The sequence below is a fragment of the Lupinus angustifolius genome, chromosome LG05, assembly GCF_001865875.1.
Source record: "Lupinus angustifolius cultivar Tanjil chromosome LG05, LupAngTanjil_v1.0, whole genome shotgun sequence".
NCBI lineage: Eukaryota > Viridiplantae > Streptophyta > Magnoliopsida > Fabales > Fabaceae > Lupinus > Lupinus angustifolius.
The window spans coordinates 2266722-2294328 of NC_032013.1; the positions used below are offsets into that span (position 1 = coordinate 2266722).

A 27607-nucleotide genomic window follows, 5' to 3' on the forward strand; every position below is an offset into this window, starting at 1 on the left:
TTGTGGACTCCAAATACATTGTCTAGATTTTTTTAGTACTACCAAGGGTATCTTTTCATCTTTTGGGCAATGAACTAATCTATTTTTGGGTTTGTGGCTATTATGCGGTATGAATTAATAAAATACATTAATACATGAGGAAAATGTCATTTGATCACATGAAAGATTTGATGTTCAGCAACTTGGACTAAATATTTGAAACAGCAACTAGACATTGTCTCTGAAACCAATGTTGCATGCATCGGGAATGCATGTGCAATATGTTGCATATGGAATGCCAAAATGGGCTGTAATTTTGTATACTCAAATTGTACACAAGTTTTTTTATTCCGCACCGGTTTAGCCCAAACCCTATACAAGTCACAAATGGACAATGACATATTTTAGAAACAGTTTTTTCAATGTGTCGTATATATGTGCAAGTATGATTATTGTGGTACATGCACGTATCCATGATATAAATAATTATATTACTATCCCTCATTAAATATAACATATATATGCCCTCTTAAATTACTAATTTCTCCATTCTCCCTAACATCTTCATGTCTATGAACGTTTCAAACAACACCAGCAAGAAAACTCTCTGCATGTACCTTGTTTTTCATGTTCCTTTGAGAATTCATTTGTAATAATGCACTTTGGCTGCTACAAGTTGTTGATTCAGAGGGAATACTTTGAGTTACATAGTGAGCTTTGTAGTTCATAGTTTCTTGAGCTATTTGTTGGAGTTCATGTATTCTGTAGCAGCCAGCTTTGTTGAAAGTTGAAACCTCTTGGGGTGTTCACTTCCCCTTCATTGAATTACTTATTAGCTCTAGAAACACCAATTTCTCAATGGTGATGATGACTCTTTTTATTGATCACAAGGGGATTAAGTTTTTGGCCTTGATTCTCACCAAGCCACCCCATGGAACAAAAGCACACAATGTTTATCTACCTCCTATCTTTAGATCGAATTGGATTTGGTTAGACAATATATGTTTGATAAAGAATGATTGTCTTTTTTAGCAAGGTATGAACGTGTTGTTAAATATTCAATATCATTCTACAAAATCTACTTGGATTTAATATGTACATACTGACAGTGTAAATGTTTTTACACTGTCAGTAAATTATCCACCATTGATGATGATGTGTTGACAGTGTAAAAAACTTTACACTATCAGTGCACATATTTTAAAATCAATCTACTTTCATTCAAGTAACGAATTTTAACTAAACAATTTTTATTTATTTTGTTTAATTGAAAGCCTCTTAGGGCTAATAAGTTGCCACAAGTAGACATTATATTTTGTTTAATATAGAAAACTTGTATCTACAAAAACCTGTGAAAACTCTGCAAGCAAGTACCCTTATGGTATGAATAGGTACGAGTAATGCTGTAAAATCCGAGTCGGACGTCTAAGTGAAAAAAATTCCGTATAAGATTTAACCGGTTTAAATGGTTAGACTGTCTGGTTAGATATGGTGATTTCATATATAATTAATAGTTATCAATAAATATATAATTATATATAAATGCAGAATTTATATAATTAATAATTATATTAAAATAACACCTCTCAATATTTTTTGGATCGGAGTTAAACAAAAGATTAGGATAGTGTTTAATTCTTTTTTAATTTTAAGTAAACTGTTCAGTTTACTTTTCAAGTTATTCTGCTTTAACTGGATTTAACACAGTTGTATCAGAATTTTCCTAATTTAAAATAATCCAACTCTCATTCAATTGAGACCGCAAACTAGAGTTATGTTCAAATTAGATTAGTGGTCGAACCACCTAATACAGTCTGATTCTCATAACAAGTGCAAGTAATGTTTCGGTTTGCAAAATCGGTAACAACTAATGTTCGGTAAAGTTATATGTGTTTCACTTCAATTACCTTGGTTTACAAAACGTTTACAAAATTTAAAAAAAAAAGCTAGAATGGGCCGGGTAGGGTATAACACAGAACATCGCAGAGAAGAGCATAGCATGACACAATCTGTGTGCCGTGGAATCTTAAAAAAACATGATGTTTGGGAATGATGCAAAGCTTTCACATATCCCTATGTTGAAACTTGAAACCGTAACAGAAAACTTTAACCACATCATAATGCAACATCAAAAATTGTTATGTTATCATAAGTATTATTTAAATCTAGACCCCAACCCCTTGAAACAATTATCGCACCATTGGTTTCTTGGATTTGATAAAGACAAGAAGAACCTAACATGTAGGAAATGTAGTATAATGTAATTTTATCAAAGTAGCATTTTAATAATGATGATTGATATCATTTTGAATTATCCATAGTTTTCTTATTTATAATTTTGCATTATCATAAAAACATAAATGAGAACTTTGATATTTACACAATAGTTTTCATGACAATCATGTCTATAGTGTACAACTTATTTAAATTTTAATTTGACTAATTAAAATAACGACCTAACACATTTAAACATTATATATAACATTTTGTTTATCTCATTCATTTCAATATTAGGCAATGTGACACTTCATAAAATAATATATTTCAAGCAATCCTAACAATCTTCACATTGATTGAAATAAAGGAATATATCACTCTTTAGGAAATCTACGCAATAATTTTCACCTTAGCAAATATTTTGTTCTACTTTGCTTAATAACTAATTCTCTTTAACATCATATAAGAGCATGTTCCCTTTCACATAAGTCTTTTTTAGTATCCTCGGCGAAGTTACCAAGGGTCTAACTGTCCAAACTTGTAGTGCAACTATTATTACTGTAACTTGCTACAATTCTAAATGACACAGAATAATATTTACTAGCTGAGTCACGACTAGGTCTCTCTCTTTAAGACGTTTCGTGCCGCTGTCCAAAATGTGCAAGTAGATTATGAATCACGATGTCCACAGGAACCGATCTTGAATACACTTACCACAATATGACTATCGGCGCCAATTCTTGAAATGTCTATAGTATGACTATCTGTGTCAAATCTATTTTCCCATAATCTAACTGATAGCGTTAATTCTCGTAATCTGGCTACCTCTGTCAATTCTTAGTGCCACAGAAAGAAATAGGAAAGTTTGTCGGAAATGCGTCATCGCAAAATTATGGAGGAGAAAAAAAAGTTAAGTAAAACGTACTCAACTTGGGACAAGAAAATATGAAGGGAGAATGCTTCTATTTATAACATGAGATTTTTTCCAAGTTCTTCATCTCTTGTGCAGGACTTGTGAGTTTTTTTTCTCAAAATTTTTCTATGTGGGACTTGAGAGTCTTTTAGATTTAACACCCAGAAGTAATCACTAATGACTTCCAACAAAACAAGTTCCAACAACAACTTCTCATACCGCCATCAAACAAAACACGCCACATAGCTCTCTATTACTAGGATAACTTTCAATATTATGGAACTTTTACATCAAAGTCCACTGACAACCACTTTCTTGAATACTTAGTCAATCTAAATCTTAGAGTTGATTCAAAAAATCTCAATTGCTATCATCATTGTCTACTATGACAATCATAATTCAAAAGAACTAGCTTACTCCAACATAAGGAGTATGCCCTTGTGTCAATGCCAACAATGCATGTGCCATACTTTTGCATCCAAATAGTGCCCATGTCGCACCATACATCTTTGCCAATGCTTGTATCACACCATACATCTCTACCGATGCACGTGCTATACCATGCATCTCTATCAATGCATGTGTTATATCATGCATCCAAGTCAATGCTTATGTTACAATCTGTATCAAAGTCATTTAGTGTCTCTCTGCTTTTGTAGATTTTCTAACAATTAACATCCTTCAACATGACATGTGCGGACATGTCATAAGGGTGTTCCACTTTCTCATCTCAAATGAGATCATCCTCTCTAACTTCTATAAATATATTGTTAGCACCTGTCTCAAAGTCTCATTGAGCACCTTAGTCCCTTTCTACACCTTGGTCCCATTCGAAGACATGGACCTCCAGGGTTATAGATCTGACATGGTTGTGGTCCTCACCATAATCTTGTTATGTTTCTTTCTCCTTCAACTCTTCTATTATCCTCGCATATTGCGTTTGTCGTACCTTGTCGAGTCAACATGTCTTTCCCCACCCTTTACTGTAATACGATGTCTGAGCTAAGAGTCATCAACTATAATACCAATTGTTAGTGTAGCGAAAATGAACATTGGATAGCGTTGGCTACTATTAAAAAAATAAATGGGATAAAATAAATCGAAGAGAATAAGATAGAAGAATTTGTTATCGAAGTTCGGTCTATTAGACGACTATCAATATATTATTAGAGAATAAAGTTTATTATAGACTCTATCACACACATGAGCCTAAAGTTCATGAAGTGTTTCTAATTGATATATATTATAACAAGAGACTTAAATCCAATATATATAACATTGATTTCATTCATCCATTCTAATAATAAAGAATATAATATTTCATATAATAATATATTTCAACCCTACTAACCTAAAAAGAAAACAATGAAGACATGAGATAGATTGATGTAGATCATGAAAAACACCCATCATTCTAAATCAGACCCCAAAGAAAAATAAAGCAACTACAATTAATTATTTATATTGTCCTATTTGGTTATTGCATGCCCTTGGAGACTTCAAGTATGTGTTTACCACGTGTGAAAAAGAAAGAAACAAAGTATGAAACCTTCTTTCTCACAATTTAATAGCAATACATTAATCAATGGTATAACTTCTCTATCTCTATCTTCATTTTTTTTTTTGCATTCACCATCTTCACTTTTCTTTTACAATTTACTACCATGCTGCACAATCTTGACTCAATCAGCATTCTCCTTACTACTGTACATCGCAAGCATTTGGAATGTAGAGTTTTTGTCTATGCTTTCTAAATGGCAAAAAGCATATATAACAAGAAAATCCAAGCATTCTACTTATCATAAAACCTACAACTAGGGTGATCATGAGTTGGGTAAAAATGTGTCCCTTACCTGACTCTAGATGTTGCTCGTGCGAATTTTTTGAACTCGGATCTAGACTTGAAGCTAAGTTGACCTAAATACTGATTGAGTCAGCCTTTGAACCCAAACTCGACCATATACCTGATTAAATACAATGCACAGTCATTTTATATTTTAATATTACTAAAAAATTAGAGAATTAATGATACTTTCCATCAAAGAGTTGTCATTACTTTGTACACAATTCAATAGAGACACAAACGAACATGATGAGTGAGTGATCAAGAGACGGGTCAGACAAAGTTATTTTGTCCCCGACTCGATCCTAAATATTGTTCGAGTCTAATTTTTGAATCTAAACCCGACTATAAACCCGATGAAATCTAACCCTATTCAGGTCCGATCGAATGAGCGGGTAAGATCGAGTCTTGCTCACCATCACTCTTACTAGTAATGTTCATTATACAATTTGAATTTTGAACATTTAGTCCATCTATATGCCTCCCATGCATGCTCCCAATGTCAATAGTTAATCATGGCATTTTGTAGGTGAGGTGTGAGAAGAAAGTTTGGGCCTTAATTTAATCGTATGAAATTTGAATATCAAATTATTTAATTATAGTGTATTTTTACATTAAATTTTGAATAAAAGAGGTCTCATACAAATGTGAAAACACAATATATTTTTTCCGGATGCGACTGTGTTACTTGTTGGAGACTTGAGACCAATATATTTTATTGGAATATTTTTCTTAATTAGCGTTAAACTATCTCATATTTTTTACTCTTATTCCAATTATATATCAACTATATAATAATACAAACAATATTCATTATCATCAACATATAATTGAATGTCAAGTTTATACATAGAGTAATAATAATTAGTAAGACAACAAATTTAAAAAAAATAAAATTAGCATAATTGTGATATAAAAATAAAACTAATAGTACGAGTAAAAAATATTTGGGGCCCAATTAATTAAGGGCCCTATGCAGCCCACTTACAGCATAGTTGGCTGGCCCTATTTATAGTAATGCAGCACACAAGGTTGTCACCTAATAAGTTTGAGGGAGAATAGACAAGCAATCTTATCCTAAGTCCACAAGCAAAAAAAATATTTATAATATTTAAAAATGTAGCATCTTGAAAATTAAACAACAACTTTATTATTGCTTCGATCTTGCATTCTAATAGCATGGAAGGATATGCTGATAAAATTTTCAGCCCAAAGGAGTAGTAATAGAATATGCACAACACAAGCCCCCTTGCATTCGGCTTAAGCTGTCATTGATATCTCTTTACCTTTTAAGGTTTAAATTTTGTGCTTTGAAGCTTCAAAACTTTTGTCGAGTATAAAATTTTAATATCTATATATTGATAATATAGAAATATTTGAGGCATTAATTAAGGGTCTTGTGTGACCATTATTCATTTGGAACTTTTTTTTTAAAGAAATATAATAATGATTGAAAATAAATAATGAATGAAACAATAATAGTATGAAAAACACTTATTCGATTAAAGTAAACATTTTTTCTCAAAAGAATGATACATTAAACAAGTCACAATTTTGACATATTTGAATTGCGACAACTCACTAATGTTTGGTTCACAACTGAGTATTACTAACCAGGTGAATAAATTACATAAACACCATAATGAAACAACTATAATCTTTTGGTGGTATAAACTATTTAATCAAAAATAATATTAAATCTTCTGTTCCAATGATTTAAAATTTGAAATTCTATATAATCAGAATCAAATTATAAAATCAAAGTATAAACCATTAAATAAAAAATAATATTAAATCTACCATACACTGTTTTAGTAATTTGGAATTTCAAATAATTAGAATCAAAATATAAACCATTAAATAAAAAATAACATTAAATCCACCATATGCTATTTGAGCGATTTAAAATTTAAAATTCTAAATAATTAAAGTTAAATTATAAAATCAAAATATAAACCATTGAATCAAAAACAACATTAAATCTATCAATACACTGTTCGAGTGATTTAAAATTCCAAATAATTAGAATCAAATTATAAAATCAAAATATAAATCGTTGAATAAAAAATAACATTAAATTTACCATACACTGTTCGAGTGATTTAAAATACCAAATAATCATAATCAAATTATAAAATTAAAATATAAATCACTGAATAAAAAATAACATTAAATCTACCATACATAGATTTAAAATTTTAAATAATTGGAATCAAATTATAAACCATCGAATAAAAAATAACACTAAATCTACCATACACCGTTCAAGTAATTTAAATTTTAAAATTCAAAATAATCAGATCAAATTATAAACTATTGAATAAAAAATAACATTAAATCTACCATACACTATTGTGAGTGACTGGAAATTCCAAATAATTACAATCAAATTATAAAATTAAAATATAATCCATTGAATAAAAAATAACATTAAATCTACCATACATTATTCGAGTGATTTAATATTCCAAATAATTAGAATTAAATTTTAAAATAAAATATGAACCGTCGAATAAAAAATAACATTAAATCTACTGTACACTACTCGATTGATTTAAAATTTGAAATTCCAAATAATTAGAATCAAATTATAAACCATTGAATAAACAATCACATTAAATCTACCATATATTGTTTTTGAATGATTTATATTTGAAATTCCAAATAATTAGAATCAAATTATAAAATTAAAATATAAACTATTAAATAAAAAATAATATTTAATCTGTCGTACACTGTTCAAGTGATTTAAAATTTGAAATTCTAAATAATTAGAATCAAATTATAAAATTAAAATAGAAAATCTTTTACTATATTAAGGAGATTGAGAGTTACGATAAAAGAGGAAATTTAATAAATTTTGAACCAAATTTGATTTCAACTCATCCATGCCGAAGATTTTTTTTTTTTTGAAACGTGACTTATGTTATACCAAAATCAAATTTAAGCACGAGCCACACAGGTGTAATTTACTCCAAATAAAATTTATTTATTTAAAATAACTACAGATAAGGGATGCAATTGATTTCATTAAGATTTAGAAAATAAAATATTGTTTCCTATTTTATGTTTTAAAGTTTATTCTTATTTCTCAATCATTTCTTTTTGAATAAGGATATCTTTGAAAAATAACTATTTAATAATATATTGAAATTATCAATAAACAAATTATTTTGAAACATAATTCTATCCTCCCAAGTATTGGACGGAAAGAATTTGAAACGGAAATTTTAGAGTTTTAATAATTTTTATTTTTTCTATTCAATTTTATGATTATTTTAAAGTGGAAGAGATTATAATATCTACTAAGATGATACTAATTATATAATCAGTGTAAAATTTATGTAGTATTAATGTAAAAATTTATATACAAACATTATATTATATATCACTTATTTGAATTATTTTTTAAAAAAGTTAATAATAATTAAATATGAATCGTAAACGATAGAATGATAAATGATAAAATTTATCTATATATATTTTTCTCTTTTAAGAATATTCCGGGTGAGTTGGATACAACCAATTTTTCACATAAGCGATAATCGAAGTGGGGTATATAAGGAAATCCAAACGAAAACCAAGGGTATTTCCGGAAACACAAAAGCAGTTCCTTCACTATAAAAAGGACTGAACCCTAAGTTTTTCATTCCACTCTGCTTCTTATCTCTAAACCTCAGTCTTTGTCTGCGGCTGAGGATTCTCAACTTTCTTCGATTCTTCTTCGTTAGGTATAATTTTTTCGTTTTCTTTTCTATTATAGCTTCGATTTATGTCTATTGTTTTCTTTTCAAATCTGATTTCTATGTTTTTCAATGTTTTAGTTTCTTCAATCGGTGTTTTTTCCTTGTTTATTATCAGATTTGTGTTTATAAGCCTCGGTTCTTGATGTTTTAATAATTTCAGCTTGGATTATATGTCTTGTAATCATAGATCTACTGTTTCTGTGTTGAAACTTGAATTTTTTTATCATAATGTTTGTGGAGTTATGTCTTTATGAAGTTTTAAATGTTTCATTCTGGATCTGTAATGTTACAAATGAGATATTTAGTTTCCGAGTCATTATCTTTATATTTTTTTCTGTTGTTGTGTTTATGTTATGTGTTATTTGCTTTAATAGTGAGATATGTCAGATGTTATGTTAATTTTTGTTTGATGTCACATTAAGTTTGTTTGAACTATATTGTTCTTAACAAATTTGCTTTCAATATTTCATGAAGATTTTTAAATTTAATATCAATTTATTTAGTTAAAGATTATTACTTTTTTGCTCCCAAAACATGTTAGCCATATGTTGGGATGGAATTATTTTTGATGTTATAGATTTAGTTTCTGTTTGTTTGACAAATTTTTTTTCCTTTCAATTGATTTTTGTATTGTTGTGTTTCTCTGTAAATTTGACTAGCTGGGTTTATGCTTTTTTGTTTTGTCTGGGTGAGAAATACTGTTTTCAAGATATATGTTTTGAAAAGATTTGTTTTCAATCCTTTAGAAGATTTTTAAAATTTCATTTCTATTTTTGCTTTTGTGTTTAATTGTTAAATATTTTACTGAAGTTAAAACAATAGGGGTGAATGATATGATGGTAATACACTTGACTTTATAATAAGATTTAATCACTTGCTTGTGATATAATATTTGAAATGTTCTGTTTACTTAAATCATGTGTTTTTTACCTAGCTCATGTGTTTTTTAATTATCACATATGAATTCTCTAACTAGATGAACTGTAATAAATTTCAGCTGAGTTATCATGGGAAAAGAGAAGGTTCATATTAACATTGTCGTCATTGGACATGTCGACTCTGGGAAATCAACCACCACTGGCCACTTGATCTACAAGCTAGGAGGTATTGACAAGCGTGTGATTGAGAGGTTCGAGAAAGAAGCTGCTGAAATGAACAAGAGATCCTTCAAGTATGCCTGGGTTCTTGACAAACTTAAGGCCGAGCGTGAAAGAGGAATTACCATTGATATTGCTTTGTGGAAGTTTGAGACCACTAGGTACTACTGCACTGTCATTGATGCTCCTGGACATCGTGATTTCATTAAGAACATGATTACAGGAACATCTCAGGCTGACTGTGCTGTCCTTATCATCGATTCTACCACTGGTGGGTTTGAAGCTGGTATTTCCAAGGATGGACAAACCCGTGAGCATGCTCTTCTTGCTTTCACTCTTGGAGTCAAGCAAATGATCTGTGGTCTTAACAAGGTACATTAATCTCCCTTGTATTAATTATTTCAAAATATATGTTGTTAAATTTTGGTTTTTATTGTTAATTATTGTTGCAATAAGATTCGGATTTGTTGACTAAGGTAATGAACTTTTGTAACAGATGGATGCCACTACTCCAAAGTACTCTAAGTCTAGGTATGATGAAATCGTGAAGGAAGTTTCTTCCTACCTGAAGAAGGTTGGTTACAACCCAGACAAAATTTCATTTGTGCCTATCTCTGGTTTTGAGGGTGACAACATGATTGAGAGGTCCACCAACCTTGAGTGGTACAAGGGACCAACTCTACTTGAGGCTCTTGACCAGATCAATGAGCCCAAGAGGCCTACAGACAAGCCCCTCAGGCTTCCATTGCAAGATGTCTACAAGATTGGTGGTATTGGCACAGTGCCTGTGGGACGTGTTGAGACTGGTGTCGTGAAGCCTGGTATGTTGGTTACTTTCGGTCCAACTGGTCTGACAACTGAAGTTAAGTCTGTGGAGATGCACCACGAGGCTCTCCAGGAGGCTCTTCCAGGAGACAATGTGGGATTCAATGTTAAGAATGTTGCAGTCAAGGATCTCAAGCGTGGTTTTGTTGCCTCAAACTCTAAGGATGACCCTGCCAAGGAAGCTGCCAACTTCACATCCCAAGTCATCATCATGAACCATCCTGGCCAGATTGGAAATGGTTATGCACCAGTGCTTGATTGCCACACATCTCACATTGCTGTTAAATTTGGTGAAATCTTGACCAAGATTGACAGGCGATCTGGTAAGGAGCTCGAGAAGGAGCCCAAATTCTTGAAGAATGGTGATGCAGGTTTGGTTAAGATGATTCCAACCAAGCCCATGGTGGTTGAGACTTTCTCTGAGTATCCTCCTCTAGGTCGTTTTGCTGTGAGAGACATGCGTCAGACTGTTGCTGTTGGAGTCATCAAGAGTGTGGAGAAGAAGGATCCCACTGGAGCCAAGGTCACCAAGGCTGCAGCAAAGAAGAAATGATCGCATCATATGCTCTCCGTTCTTCTGTCAGTTGTTGTGATCATAGTCCTGGTTACAGAAAAGTGTTGTTTCTTTATATTAGTTTTACTTTTGCAGTGTCCTAGGTGTTTGATTTATCATTTCCGTTTTCAAGTTTATGCTGATTTATGAGCCCTAGTTTTCAAAACTGGGTTCTTGATCGGCTGTGGACAATTTTCATGCTATTGTGTTTTTGACAGTACTTTTTGCTTCAATCAAGGGTTATTTATCCCATTTATATTCCCTTTTATGTTGTTTCAGTTTTTATCAAAAGTTGGTATGTGGGTGTGGAATTTGCTTTTATTGGTTGTCTTATTTGGATAATGAGCAGGAACAGTGAATTTTAGTGGGCAAGTCTTGAGTCGAAGTTAAGCCAATGGGCTCGATAGCATATGGTAATTTGAAGTGTTTTTGAGTATCGGTTATGTATCATGTTTTTCCATTTGAAGTGTCGTTTGAAATTCTCTATGTATGATCGTGAATTTATTCGATTGTATGGTTCTTCGATATGAGATCTTCTATTTGAGACACCTTAGGTTTTAACCCATGAATTGAGTTTATTCGAGTGTATGACTCATTCAGATTGCTGCAAAGAGATGAAGTAATGAGAGCGTACATTCGATATCAAACAACGAGAAGAAATTTGAACACAATGTGCAAACATTGAAAATTTCGAATAGAATATAAGCTTGAATGAACACTACATACATGCATTGGATATTTTGAATAGAAGATAACATTAACTTCTTAGAAAGTTACCTTCCATGAAATGTATCAAAATTGCAGAACGCATACAAAGAAAAACAATACCTCATTTTCTTATTGAAATCATGAATCTGAAATTACATCTCATAGCTATAGAAGCAAAAGGAAAGGCCCTTATATACAAACAAATTACACAGCAAGGTTAACAGAAAGCCTTAACTAACATAACTAACAAAATACAAAGACTTATTATTTTAGTGAAACTGTAGGGTTAGGCCACAAAAGCCTTGATTGGCCCAACATTGGATGACTCAAGCCTGGATTTGTGAATGTTGTAATATGAGGATGAGATGCTATCTTGTTCTTTATCGAGAATTTGAAGAGTATTGACCTGAGTGACTTTGGCGAATTGGATCAGCATCACACTTTGATTGTTGTCAGAGAGATCAAGAGGGTGATGTTGTTCTATATTAGTAAAATTATGATGCACCATATTGCTTGAGAGTTGCTGAAAATGGTGCATCCACTTGTGCCTTGTACAAGCCTGCTCTATCATGCAACCAATCTCACTAGACTCTTCATGAATCAACTTATACTTATCCAATTCTTGTTCTCCACTGCAAGATTGCTTGGCCCTTTTCTCCATTGATGTAGGGTCATGATTCTGACTCATCATTCTGCGAAGAACCATAGAAGAAGGCTTATGAGAATATACAAGATTTAATAAACTCTTTACTCTTTTTATATTTATACTTCAATCATGTGATGAAATTATTAGTCATATTTTTTAGCAAACATTTATATACACTCATGGAGTGATAGAGAAAAATAAACATATAAGTTTATACATTATAAAACCTAAAGTTAAACAAATCTCTAAGGTCCCCAAAGTCGTTGGAACTAAAAATAATTGTTAGAGAGATCAAAGAGACTTGGTCGACAAATAATTGTCATTTCTTTTGATGCATGCAATCCCTTAATTATGCCATTTCTTAGCTACATAATAAAAATGTTCAACCCTTCATGACGATGTTTTTTGATTGATTCAATTAATTAATTAATTATGTAAAATAATGACTGATATGTAAAATTAAGGAAAATTTAAAATAAATCGAAAAAGAGTTTAAAGGATATAGATTACCAAACAATGTTAAAGAAGTATAGTTTCCCATATTCTTCAATGAAATTTAAATGCTCATAGTAGACAACCCAATAATGAATAGTTTTTTCTTTATTTAGTGATTGCATATACTCTTATGGTATAAGATTTAAAGGAAATACCTTGATCTCTTGCACATCTCTATATGGTCCTCCAATAGTGACTTATCAGTACAAAACAATGAGAGCAATGAGATAAAACCTGAGATACTTTAATCTTATCTATTACTATTTTCTACTGCATTACCAATTTATTTATTTTATTTGTTATTATTTTTTCAACAATAAAATTTGTACGCATAATTTTATATATGGGAGGGAATAAATTTAAAAACTTATTTTAGATGTTAGCGATCAATTGTAAAAAAAATTCAATTATTTGAATCAATAAATAAATTTAAACTATTAAATTTTTTTAGAATTAATAGTTAAAATACTATAAGAATAAGTTTCTTAGAGTAATTATATTATTATTTAATCTTTATATACAAGAATGACACTTGTTAAAAGGGAGAGATAAACATGAAACCCTAGAAACATTCATTTCTTAGTCAAAAGTGAAGATATCATTGATAATACAAAACATAATATTAGAAAGAAATTGGGTCCTTCAAAATATAAACACAATAACTGAAGTAGCAAATCGCAAAACCCCAAGTTTGCTTCAATTCTTCTTCTTCTTCTTCTTCAATGGCTTCGGCGCTTCAAAAACTACTGAGAAAACCACCAATAAGATTCATCACTCCCATTCACTCTTCACAACCACCGAATCCCTTTAACCCCATCATCGATCTTCATCGAGAATGTCACCCTCCAACTCCACCAACTTCAACTCCATCATCAGAACAATTCCCAGGTTCCACCGTGATTTTTCCAAGTTTCCCTTTTGGGTTTGCTTCAAAACCCATTTTTGAAAGTGGGTTTTGTCCCCCTGAGGCAGAGAAATCTGGGTTGGAAGATTCGAAAATTATGTGGGCTGATAGTGTGAAGAAGAAGCGTAAGAAGAAGATGAACAAACATAAGTATCAGAAGCTTAGGAAGCGCATGAGGAGACAGACTTAGGTTAAGGTTTCAATGGTTTATTTTGTTTTTGTTTTTTCATGGCATTTAGAATGCATTGAAATAGATGAATTAGTTTTTTATGATTTTAATCTTTATTTATTTATGAATCACTTTGGACTTCAACTATTCCGAGTTGTGCTAGTTAGATGTATTTTTTTGTACTACCAAGGTATCATCACCTTATTGGTAAGGAACTGACCCCTTCCGCGGGTATCTGACTGCCGCTTTCGAACCTTGCACTTTTGGTCTATCTGGGGATCTAGCGGGCCTTACACTAGACATTGTTGCTTCGTGAGATGCATTTAAGTGTGTTTGTTTGCAAGTTTATTTTTAGAGAGGATGAAGTGAATGGAAAGACTTGAGATCATCTCAAAATTGTATTTCATGACTCTGAAGATTTTCCCTTCTGGCGAACAGACCTAAGGGGCAAAGTTCTCCGAGCTCCTATTTTTTGCATTTCTTATGTTGTAGTGGAAAAAATGGGGAATAGGTGCTTTAAATTATATGGAGGTTCACTTGACTCATGCAATTACTTGGAGTCTCATTGTGTTGGATTTTTGAATTCTTTCTATATGAGATATTTTATTGTTGACTTTTGTGGTCATAATAAGTTAATGACAATGTTGTTGCTGCTGGTTTTACTTGATGTTTCTTAGTGTTGGAGATGAATAAAGATATTGTTTTAATGTTTTTAAATTTGCCTTATGGGAATGAAACTTTGTTTATACAAAAAATGTTATGAGCTTGGCCCATGGGTCTTTTGCACAGGATCTTGTGCTTATTGGTGAAAAACCTAGCTGAATAGTAATGCCATTAAGATGAGGTCTTTGATTTTGAGTCTATGATGGATGAAGTGTATTGCTTTGTTAAAATTTGAGTTTTGCAAAGGCATGTGCATAGTTTTATGGTTATATCCAATACATAGGGGACTAATTTTTAGCTTGATATCAGTAAGAGAATGGAAGTTTGCTTTTGCTGTATGATTTCACCTTTGACTTTCATATGTGTGGCTTGTGCCTTATGATTAATCCTGAAGTTTCAGTTTCATTTGTGTCTTGGCTGCTCATACTTTACCTATGAATTATGGCACAGGAGTCATTGCCAGATATTATGTTAGCATCTATCCTCTCCTAGGACACAAAGGCCATTGTGTTCTTTAGTGTGCAGATATATGAGCGCACACACACACATATATATATATAGGGAGTGATTCAAGTGAAAATAATTCTTATTTAAGAACTATGAGAACAATAAATTTGGGTCATACAACCATATATGGATAGTTAAAATTCGAAGTCAGTTAATTGCTCATGTGCACTTAGCCTTCAATCTTAGTCACGAGCCACACCAAATAAGACTGTTGGAGAAAGAATACAAGTTGAATGTATGGCTTACAAGCTACAACATTCATATATCTGAAAACTTTGGATATCTTGTATGATTTTGATACACAATCCTTGCATCATCTATTATTTGTGTTTAATCATTATTAATTTTTTAAAAGAAGTAATATAAATGAACTGTGAATGATACATTAAATATATATAATTTTTTACATTGACAGTACATAGATCCATTAATAATGTATACATCGTTTGAGTAAATGCTTATATTTGTTTCCTGTGGCTGATGGAATTGTTTAGTCCTACTTATAGTTACTTAATTCATTCATTTACGCACTTATAGTAACATTGAATATTTTTTTTAAGAAAATCATTAAAAGTTTTGTTCTTTCTCAAACTATTTTTGAGAATTTAAAGTCAATTTTAATCTATGCAATTCTTAAAATATCAAACATTATGAATAAAATGGAAACACAATATTTTACTACTAGTAGTATTTGATCTCAATTACAAATAAGACAATCTGCAAATGTAACGAAGGACTTAATTTTGTAAAACATCAGCTTTCATTACAAGACAATTGAAAAGTCAACAAAAAAAGTTGCTCCAAGCATCTTCTAGTCTTCCAATCTTGTTACACTTAATGAGTCAAGTATATATAAATATATATATATTTATTAGGAAAAGAGAAAATAAAATAAAATAGTCTACAATCTATGAGTATTTCTACATTGTAAACTTATTATCCATTATTCATTTGTTAATTGTTGACTATTATTTAAAAATTTTATATGATGAAAAATATATTGATTATGTAAAATTTTTATAGTACATAGATATTGTTGCAATCCGATTTCAAAGAATATTCTTCCTTCTTCTAAGTGATTTAGAGTGGTTATTGTATCTTTTGATGTTTAAGGTTATGCATATAGTTTCAAAAAATATTAAATGAAGTAAAAATTCAATAAATTTTGATTAAAATAGTTACATTTAATACATATAAAAAACTGGATTAAAAATGAAACGAAGAAACATGTGGAGAAAATATTAGTAATAAATAATTGTATAATTGGAAAGTAAAATATAAATGTATATTGGGTTTTCAAAACATCAAAAGATATAGATCGAATGGAGTAATAAAAGTCCCAAAATTTACAATAAAATGTCATTGTCTTATTATTGAAAATATTGGAAATGATATTTTTTCATTTTCAAATTTCTGGAAATGAAGCTCATGTTTTCAAAAATATGAAATGAAAACAACACAACAAACATCTTTTCACCCTCATTTTCTGATTTCACTGAAAATGAAAACATAAAATGGTCAAAGCAAACACACCTTAGGAAGTCGGGGCCATGTAAGTTAGGCCAAGAGATCATTTGCACCAAATAGTTAAGGACAAGAGTACAAAATTCATATTCAATGACCCATTGGAAAGATGCCTTTTAAGAAGGAATTCTTATGATTGCGATGAGGAAGTGATACAAGCTATGAATTTCTAAATGCTAGTGGAGCTCTTCCTCCATCACAAAAGGTAACTTAGAAACAAGTTGGTAAAGGTTCTTAGAATGCACAGTAAGGTCACTAGCTATATAAATTAAATGATGATATTAAAGGAATAAATTCTCTCATATGCATGCATAAGATCTTAATGGAGTCTAATTATAAGACTTCAATTACAAGCTGATGACATTAGACGAGTGCTTATTAAGAGACAATCCAAGTTTTAGGATTAAATTATTTCTTTATTTTTGTGTTACTTTAAACTTTTATTTGTGTCGGCGTACCTGTATTCACAAATTTAGAGCCTTTGTAGGAAGATGTATTTATTATTGAAAAAAGAGAGGGAAAAATAAATCTCCATTGTTGTGTAGAAAATATCTAATATGAGGCATAAGGAGCATTGAAGGTGGGAGTTGGTTCAATAAGACTTTGGATATCATGCTATCATATTCAACAGACCATGGAGAATTTTTCTAAATTGCCTACTTATGCTTTAGGTGTGGGGAAACATTATGGAAAAATGCTTCATTTTAAAAGCGATGAATGAAATATTTATTTGCAAAGTGCTTTCTAGTGTACAAATTTAAAATTATAATTTTTTGAAGCACTTAAATGGAAAGAATTGGCTACTTGTATTGAGTAATAATTATATCTTTGATTAGATTGAGACTTTTGAAGTCACTATTTGATTAAGAATTCACGTTTTAAAAAGACCAAATTAAAAATATCATTTGAAAACTAAAAATTAGCATATATCTCGTGTTTCCACTTTTGTCATTGATTTGAGAAATAAATATAAGATTTTGAGCCTATGAGGGTTTGAACTCTACACTCATAAAAATAAACTCTATCTTTAATGATGGATGTTTTCTTATATTATACATGGTAGAACTTTAGTTATGACCCATTCAAGATTTAGAATTGTTTATATGTTAGAAATGATTAAGATACTTAAGACATTTTTGTAGCTTCAAAAACTTTGATAAACACTATTTTTCAATTAGTTGTCCACTTTTAGCTTAAATTAGAAGTGCCTCACGAAATATTATTGACGTGTGCAGATGATTAGATTACATAACTTAGGAGAAATTGGGCTAACTATGTTGTGTGTTTGTACATATTAGTAAAGACTAATTAGTATAGATAGACATACAAGTAATGTAGATAAGTTGTATAGTTGGATTGTATAGATTTGGAAATAGATAATGTACTTATTGTTACAATAATAAATGAGATTGGTTATATGTGTTGTATTGCTTTAAATTGTTGAATTTGTTTGATATATATATGTTTTGTATCATATCGTTAAATGTGTTTGTTATATATGTAGGAATTGTTTGATATAACATTACAGTTTGATAAACTATTATATCAAATAATATTGTTACGAGAATCAATAGTTTTTGCTGTATGTTGTTAAAAGTTCACATTTAACATATTCAACAACACTTACAACTTTATTCTTAATATGATTATTTTAAATTTCATAATTTGAGAATTAGACTTAGTTTTTGGTGTATGATAACTATATAGTCGACTTCAACCTTATAGAAGATATGGTGAAAGCTAATACAACCTTAAAATGTTAAATATATAGATGGGTAGTGATTTATGTAATAATAGTTGTTATTATGAGAAATGAGAACAATTATTATGAATCATTGAATCTTATTTGAGTGATCAATGTTAAATAAATGATCATATAATCAATAACTAACTTTTAATCATAATCATTCATTAATTTATTATTCTCACAAATTTTATAGAAAAATTGTTATCACTTCCAATTTTTTTCTAGTAACTTTTAATAGATTTTTAAAATATTGGATTTTCCTGTATTTAAATTGAGAATTTCAATCACTTGTAGAAAATTTTGGTTCAATGAATGACTGAAAAACGACTGACTAATCCAATAAATTTATTATTTTTTACAATACCTGAATGACTTATTCTTATTCGAGGAAAAAAACTTAATTGGAAATTTTATTAAAAGGCGAAAATGAAAAGAACACGGACATTGTGAAAACTCAGTTTTTACCAATGGACAAATAAATATACATATATTATGGTCCTATATATATATATATATGACTTTTTTGATAAATTGATTTTGCCCTTTATATATTATCCAGTTGTTCTCTTTTTAATTTTTGTGTATTACTTTTCTGGTTGGACTTCTCTATTACTTAGAGCGTATAATTTTACGATATTTCAAATGGTTTAACAATGTCTTCGTAATCTCTAGTTAAACGAATTTATAATGTCTCATTAAATAATTTTTAAAATTCAATTAATAAAAATGAAATCGACGATAATTAATGATTTTATGATAGTTAATTAGGATTCAAATATTCAAAAATGGTAGAATTGGTTTCAAGATATCTAAAAATATGCTATTCACCAAATATTTTAATAACTTACAAAGCCATAAAAATTAATGTAACACGTAAAAATATTTTTTTGACTTAGTAAAATTACAAAAAAGACTAAAAGACTATTTTTTTTCCGCAAAAACTCATTACTAACTCTATAAAACTCCAAAAATTATGCAATACTCATAAATGTCTAAAAATAATTAATTGACTATATAAAAACAAAAAATAAAACAAAATGCCATTTTGACCTTTTTATCTAAAAAAATAGGTTGGAAAAAATCAAGTATTTAGAAATATTAATCTCTCAAGAAAAAAGAAAATATTCTATACACCAATAATATAATTTTTTACATTATTAATACATTATCTATTTTGTAGCCTTAGGTTTCTCCTTTCTTTAATAATCCATTTCTAATTTGCATTGACAAAACTAAGAATAACCATAATTTACAAACTAATACCCTTATGAGATTGCAACCATCTTGTAGTAAAAACTAACATAGAGAAAGTGTTTCATATAGAAAATAGCTTAACCAATTCCTTTCCCCATTGACTCGCCCCTAATTGAACTATGGCCAAAGGTTAAGTTAAAAAATCTAAATTGAATCTCTTCCTCTAACTTTCAATCCATAAATTTAACCCAATTCTAAAAAAAACTTTCCTTTTATCCATCTAAATTAATCTCCTCCACAACTTTTCCATGATTAGCTTCTCTTACATCCTTCTATCAACTATAAATAATCCCAATGCTAACCCATTTTCTCATCACATTCTAAACAATAAGTGCAATTATTTCTCTAATTAATCAATTAGAGAATAATTGCCATTATCGCTAAGAATAAGAATAATAATTATCAAATAACCAAACCAAGTTTATAAAAAAATGGCTCGTCAAGTTGTTGTTTTTGCACTCATCTTTGTTGCCATCGTTGGCATGGTCGTAGCAGACGAGTCACCATCGGCATCTCCATCAACATCACCATCAGCAAAGACATCACCATCATCATCACCACCACCTAAAGCTTCATCGTCATCATCACCATCACCTAAATCAGCACAAGCACCAACCCTATCACCACCTTCCGAAGAAGAAAAATCTCCTTCAGCCTCCCACGCTTCTTCTCCATCATCTAATGAAGCTATCTCATCCCCACCAGCTCCATCCAGTGAGGCCATTGAGGCATCATTTGCTCCCGAACCCGCAGTCGCCGAAGAGCCCATCACCGCCGCCGAGGCTGCACCTGCAGATGCCAGCTCAGGTGCCTCAGCTCTTCAGATTTCTGCTGTTGTTGCTGCCACTGCCATTGCTAGTGTCTTTGCCCTCTAAGCTATAGATATAGCTGGTGATATTGTTGATGTTGTTGTTGTTTCAGTTTTTGAGATGTTTTGTACTGCAACTTGTGGTAATGGTGTGCTTTTTGCACGCTTCATCCATCTTCTAGGCATATATTTATATATATGTGTATATGATTGGAAGAGTGCAGGTTATATTTGCTTCACATGAATAAAAAAAAAATTACTTACCAATGTTTTATCTGTATAAATGTTTAAGGTGGCAACCAATGTTTTAAATTTTACTAGGAAGTCATAATTGTAATGATAAGATTGTTGTTCATATTACAATTGCGATTATGGTTTCATTATAGGTTAAACATAATGTAATTATAATTTAAAACACTATAATGAACTATATACAATACCAAATCACTAAAATTAAACTATTTTAATATTTTGACATTAGAAGTATGATTGAGTGAGAGTTTTCTCACTCTCTCTATTAGAGTTATTTCTCTAGGTAGGACTCACATGCTCTTATGTTATACTTTATTCTCACCCAATTAGAAAAACTTATTTTATTAAAGAGAAAAATCATAAAAATAGAAATTAATATTTTTATATTATTTTATAAAATCTAATTTATTAAGGATACGAGGACAAAACTTCTTGGGATATAGGATCCTTGGATCCTCTGAATTTGTCCAAAGAAATTGTGAAAAAAAGATGGTATAGCATCACAAATTCCTGGAGGAATCCAACAAGATATTTTTAAAAGGGTGAGTATCTACCCAAGTTCATAATCCTCCAAATAGAAGAGATACTATAATAAAACTTGGCACTAAGATATGTTATAAGGCAGAACTTAAATGGGACTTACCCAAGTTCACTTTCAGTTCTAAAGCTCTGAAAAATCATATATAACGTTGGAAACAAGACTCTCCCTCGGCATTTTTAGCTTTCATAAAAAAGATGATAGTCATCCACACAAAAAAGAGCGAGAAATTGATATTTTCTAACTATCGTCTCTAATAATTGAGAGTTTTGGAATGTGAGATAAAGTTGGTTTAATTAATTTATAATTTTTTTAATGACACATGTCTCCATATCTGTCTATGGCTCAACCGTTAGAGAATGTATTTTCTAAGTACTTCACCTTATTTTAACCATAGAAACCAGATTTACTCGTTTGGTCAGAGAACCACAAATTGATTCGTGAGTACCGATTCGCCGTGCTTTGATGACTCAAAACGCTACAATTCGTGTATTGATATTCAGTTCCAAGCGAATTACCCAATGTTATTAATACTGTACTGGTCATCAATTCGATTAGATTACTAGTATAGTGGTATGGTGGTTTAATCATCGGTGGTTCAGTAATTAAAGCACATACTGGTTAAACCAGATACACATACTTATATTTACTATTAATTGTACTATAAATTTGACACTTTAAATAAAATTCAGACAAAGGCTAAATAAAATTTCTCTATTTTTTTTGGTCCCATTCAAAAATCGTAGGAAAAACTAATGTTCTGACATTTTTTTGGGCAATCCACCATGTTGTGACAACGCCCAAATTTATGACTTCTCTAAACCTAGGTTCTATAACTTCTCTAGACCACTACACCTATTCTTTTCTTGTAATATAATCTATACAAATACATAAACTGATAAAAGCTATATAGGCACACATAATCTTTGCATGGTACCACTACACCTATTTTTCTTGTAATATAAAAAATTGGATAGTGAATATCATATAATCTCTGCACAATGCCACATTGCACGAGATAATCAACTTGAAAAAAATGGAGAATGGGTTTTCTAGTTCTCGTAGAGGAAGGCAAGGTGCCTCAGTCACAAACTAGAAAAAACTCCTGAAAAAAATTTCTCATTCTTCTAGAACATTGTTTAAAGCACCAAAGATGGAGAAGATACATGACATGTCAACACCTCCTTTTCTCGTTCACAGTTCTCCGACTATGAACTGGATGAAGATGGAGAATGAACATAAATGTCTTTTCTTTTAGGAAAGTGGGACACAACTATAGAGTGGAGGGTTATGGATTTCACATCCTCTTAGAGTCTTAGACGTGGGGATTTCAGAATAAATGATATAACATGTTTCTTTTCTTACTTTCTTTTAATAACAGTGAACCGACCGGTTGAAAAGTAATTGACCGATTGGCCGATTTTCATCAAAATCGACCGATTTGATATGTTTACTCCGGTTCTATTGTACAACCGGTCTCAATAGCATATCTTGTCGGTAAGGGGTTCGGTTCATTGATTTTCCAGTTGAACCAGCCGACACGATACGTTTTTATTACACTGGAATCACCATTAAAGGTATAATTTTTCTCATCCTTGAGCTTCAAACTCTGACCAACCAAATACGAACGAGAAGCCATAGTAAAAACATAGAGAAAGAGGAGAAGATAAAAGAAGAGCCGCTACAGAGAAAGAGAACGGGAGAAGAAGATAGAGGCTAGGGTTTGAATGAAATTAAGTTTTGGTAGTATTGGGTAGAGTGTTGACCTTAGATAACTCAAAATACTTTAATAGGCTCAATTTAAATAAACTTATTTCTTTAAAAAATATTAAATTATTTTTTTCTAAAAATTTAAATTGACTCATTCACTTAGTTTTCATTAATAAAAAATATACTTAAGTGAAAATAATCAAATTATTAAATTATATTAGATTATAAATGATTCAAATTAAATATAGAATTAAATCAAAGAAAATTAAAATAAAATATTTTAAATATATTGTTAATTAATAGTCAATTATAATAATATAAGTATAAAGAACATATTGAATATATTAACTAAGTATACCTATAATGTACCGATACTTTGATAAGATAATATACCATATACAACTTATCGTATAGAACCGCTTATTATATGACTATGATTTTAATCTTGTTAACCCTTTTAGTTTTTTATATTTTTGTGTCAGGTGCTCACGCATGTATTTATATAATCCAATAAAATGATAGAAACCATCATCATAACAAACACAAACAAATGCACTATACAAAAGGAACCAATACTTCTATTAATAGAGCTAATTGCAAAATGAGATGGAATTATATCAGCTTACACATTTATAATTTAAAGAAAGCTACAAGCTTCCATCCACCAGAAAATTACATAGGAGTAATTAAGTTTCTATTCTAAGACAAACCAAAAAGGAAAGAAAGGCCCAATATTACATTAAACTTCCTTCACTTTCCCTTCTATAGTCAATACTATAGCTATATAGGTTGTGGTATCAATTTCATTACACGATACCCAATTCTATGTGGTTTGTTACTTTTTAAATTATAAGATTTTTTTTAAGAAATACATAACATAGTATTCGATATATCAAACTCGATCTATAGAATGAGAGAATCATGTGACTATGGTTAACAAATTAACATCATACTCCAATGGTGCAACAAAGATTGTTAATGGGTTGGCTTCTTGCCATAGCAAGCAGCTTCTTCTCCTTGATAGCTGGATCTTGTAGCAGCAGAACCTTGTCCTTGTCTCTAACTCCAACCATGTGAAGGAATTCATTGTCATCTCTCTCTTTACCTTTGAATAGAAGCCTTTGCTCTCTAGGCTCCAACCTTGTTACAAGTGATAGTATCATTTTTAATTCTCCTGCAAGTTACAAAATTTGTAAATTACCCATTTCAGGAATATGTCTATAATGCATAAAAATCAAACTTTTTAGTCATAAAATGAGATGGGTTGAGACTTACGAAAAGTTGAAGTGGGTTGAATAGAAATGTGATGCAAATGTGACATAGTTGATACTCTAATTATGATCACCCCTTCTCCTAAATTGTTCTCCCTTTTCTGAACAAGCATACCACCAGGCCTAAGTTCCCATTTGATTTCATTACAATCTTTTTCTGCTGAGGATGCTGCTTTGTTTCCATTCCCAACCTTGAAGAAACTCTTTGACCTTAACTTTATCATTTTTCTTTTCTGCTACCCTCTTTTTTTATTCTCTCAACCTCTTTTAACTCTCTTAAATAATTGAAAATGAATATTTTTTCATGTTGCTAAGAGTTATATATAGTTGCATAAAGGTTGCAATGGACATAGAAAGCATGAATAAAATACAAGCCTCCCTTATGTTGCAAAAAAATAAGACTTGAGGAGGGAACAGGAAAACCAATAATTATGCAGACAATATGGGTATTTGTATTTTCTCTCTCATCTTTTTCTACTGCATACCTAATTCATCATAGAAAGGTCTTTCAAAATTATATTATTATATGATCTGATATTAAAATTGTATTAGTATATGAACTGATATTAAGATAAACAGTTTCATTAATACCAACCTGGTAATCGTACCAATGAGTGTTGGTTGAAGTGGTATATATTTGATTCCTCTTAAGCAAGGTCTTGGTTCGAGTCTTGTGGAGGGGAAAAATACTCACTGGGAGAGTTAGCTCCACAGACCTTTGGATATTCTCAGTTCGGACATGATTGCCTCTAGTGCAAGGATACATGTAAGAAATCAAAGAATTTATATGATAGAGAAGATTTCACTAATTAAACCACATATTATTAAAATTAAATATACATTTATATTATACTAATATTAATATATTATTATTAAAAACTTATAAAGAATGGAATAAATATTTTTATTTAAACTATTTGGTAAAAGAAAGTGTGTGATTATCTTGAATACATGTTTTAGAAGTATAAATGTTTCTGTTAAATTCTCCTCAAGACTATTTTGATAAAAAAAACAAATAAGTCATTTCCATAGGAATTTTATATTTTTAAATGAATTTTGATTTGTATGACCAATATAGTTTAAATAAAAATAGGTAGGTATAATTAATTTGATTGTTTTTGTCAGTTTTGATTAGTATGATTAATATTATTATTATACCATATAAGTATGTGGACCAATTCACTCATTTTTTAATTAAATTGACCGATACGATACAATTTTCATAAGTTTGAACTATAAGTTTTAACTACGAAGAGAAACACCTACCTTACCTGCTAACTATAGTTTATGTTGATTTTGTGAAGTGCTAGGGCACATGGGGAGTGAGTGCTTAGGAACAACTTTGCTTGATTAGTGGAACTAACTCAAATGGAATCAATTAGTTATTAGGTCGGTTGGTCTTTAGAAATTGAAAACCATATCCTTTCATTAACTTTAATATTATAAATATAACATGATAATCTCGTAGACCATTAAGAAAACCACATTTGTTTCTCATTTTGTCCTTTTCACTTTACTTAATTCTCATTATAAGTTAGCTTCATATATGTTTAGTTCAAAACAAATTGCATATTTTATCAAAAGTATGTTTTGACAACAAAAATGTTTAAATGACAAGGCAAAGCATGACCAGGTTAAAATGTACACAAAATATATAAATTATTTATAATCGTCTGATATGTTTTGACAACAAAAAAATTATAAAGTTCTATATTAAAATTTACTATTTAACTGCAGTTTTGTTTATAAAATTATGTCACGTTTGAATTTAGAGAAAGACAATCCCATGTTAGTTAACATACCCTAGAGTGAGATTTTTCTTTATATGAGTAGTTGAATTATTTTTAAATGTTATATGAACTGTTGATGTTACGCCGTTATACAGAATTATTTTATGATTGGTTCCTCTCAAAGCCAAATAAATGAACCAACCAAAATAATATAATATTAGGGGTGAGCATAAGACAAGTTATGACATGTTAAGTATGTCTCTCATCTATTTCTAAATATTGATCCGATTAATTTTTGAACATAAACTCATTTATAATTAGGATGGGATGCGTGAGAGATGAATCCAAAATAAGACGAGTCAAGATAGGGACTGTTCCGAGACTAAAATTATAGAAAACATTCAAAATATTAAAATAATTTAAACTGACAAGGGTTAACATAAGCTGTAGTGTTTGTAAATGTTAAAAAACATATGAAAATTAAAATGACAACAACATGCTAATACTCAGAAGTTCACACAAAAATGAATACAATAACTAGCTATTAACTGAAAAATGAAAAATTAAATTGGAGTTCACACAAAGTACACAAAAACTAAAAATTAACATGTTTTCTATCAATCAAGATTCATAATTTTATGCTCATCTTTAATTCTTTGTGACTCGGAATCTTTGTCACCATATCTACAATAAAAATAATCAAAATTACATAATGCATATTTTAAATTGAAATAATGAAATAGTAATTGATTTGATTCAGACTGCTTTATCTTCCTCTGGCTGTTATAGTTGATATGGCAGTTGTATCATTTGATGCCTATAAAGGTGTTGTTGCTTATCAGGTCAATCCTTAATATTCTTGTTATTATTACAGCTAAAATGTTATACTTGGGCTAGAGTTATACGGATTTTCTTTTTGGACTCTATTATGAGGATGGACACATAAATTATGATGAAGTAAAGATTATATATACTTTCTTGTTGCTCAATAATCATAAAGTCATATTTTTAAATCCTGAAAACAATCTCTCTACTTATAAGATATGGTTGCATATAATATTGGCAATTATAACTGCTCTGCTCGTGCCCACTCAATTCTCAACTAAATTAGGGCAGGCATGTACATGCTCGTTTTTAAATAAGGCGTGATATCATGTCCTGCCCACCTTAGACATGGGTAGGGCAGAGTTGCATACCACCCTAAACAAAATTGAAAAAATATATACAAATTTATATACACTTCGTACAAATAAATAATATATATATTTTACATACAAATATGTTTAACATAATAAACAATAATACAAACTGAACAATACACATAAAATATAAATGCAATATATAATACAAAATATACATAGTACATAATTTACATATAAAATACAAAAGAAATAGTATATATACATATATATATATATAATGTACAAAATAAAAATGCATATATATAATTAGAAAATGATAGTACTTTCTTAACACTTAGATATACAAATGCATATATAACAAATATA

At 30.2% G+C, this 27607-nt stretch overlaps 4 protein-coding genes across 4 annotated transcripts; 3 read left to right on the forward strand and 1 right to left on the reverse strand.

Annotated features, from left to right (window-relative positions):
* On the forward strand, positions 8597–11431 carry LOC109347430 (elongation factor 1-alpha-like). Its single transcript, XM_019587280.1, has 3 exons — positions 8597–8683; positions 9695–10167; positions 10292–11431. Exons 2-3 carry the CDS (start codon positions 9706–9708, stop codon positions 11171–11173), a joined length of 1344 nt encoding a protein of 447 aa, XP_019442825.1. The 5' UTR covers positions 8597–8683; positions 9695–9705; the 3' UTR covers positions 11174–11431.
* Positions 13683–14803, forward strand: LOC109347138. The gene has a single exon (XM_019586861.1). The coding sequence runs from the start codon at positions 13745–13747 to the stop codon at positions 14114–14116; it is 372 nt and encodes a 123-aa protein (XP_019442406.1). The 5' UTR covers positions 13683–13744; the 3' UTR covers positions 14117–14803.
* Positions 20095–20785, forward strand: LOC109347431 (putative protein TPRXL). The gene has a single exon (XM_019587281.1). The coding sequence runs from the start codon at positions 20222–20224 to the stop codon at positions 20663–20665; it is 444 nt and encodes a 147-aa protein (XP_019442826.1). The 5' UTR covers positions 20095–20221; the 3' UTR covers positions 20666–20785.
* On the reverse strand, positions 24046–24593 carry LOC109346934 (BAG family molecular chaperone regulator 2-like). Its single transcript, XM_019586674.1, has 2 exons — positions 24374–24593; positions 24046–24272 (listed from the first exon to the last, which is right to left on the reverse strand). Exons 1-2 carry the CDS (start codon positions 24591–24593, stop codon positions 24046–24048), a joined length of 447 nt encoding a protein of 148 aa, XP_019442219.1.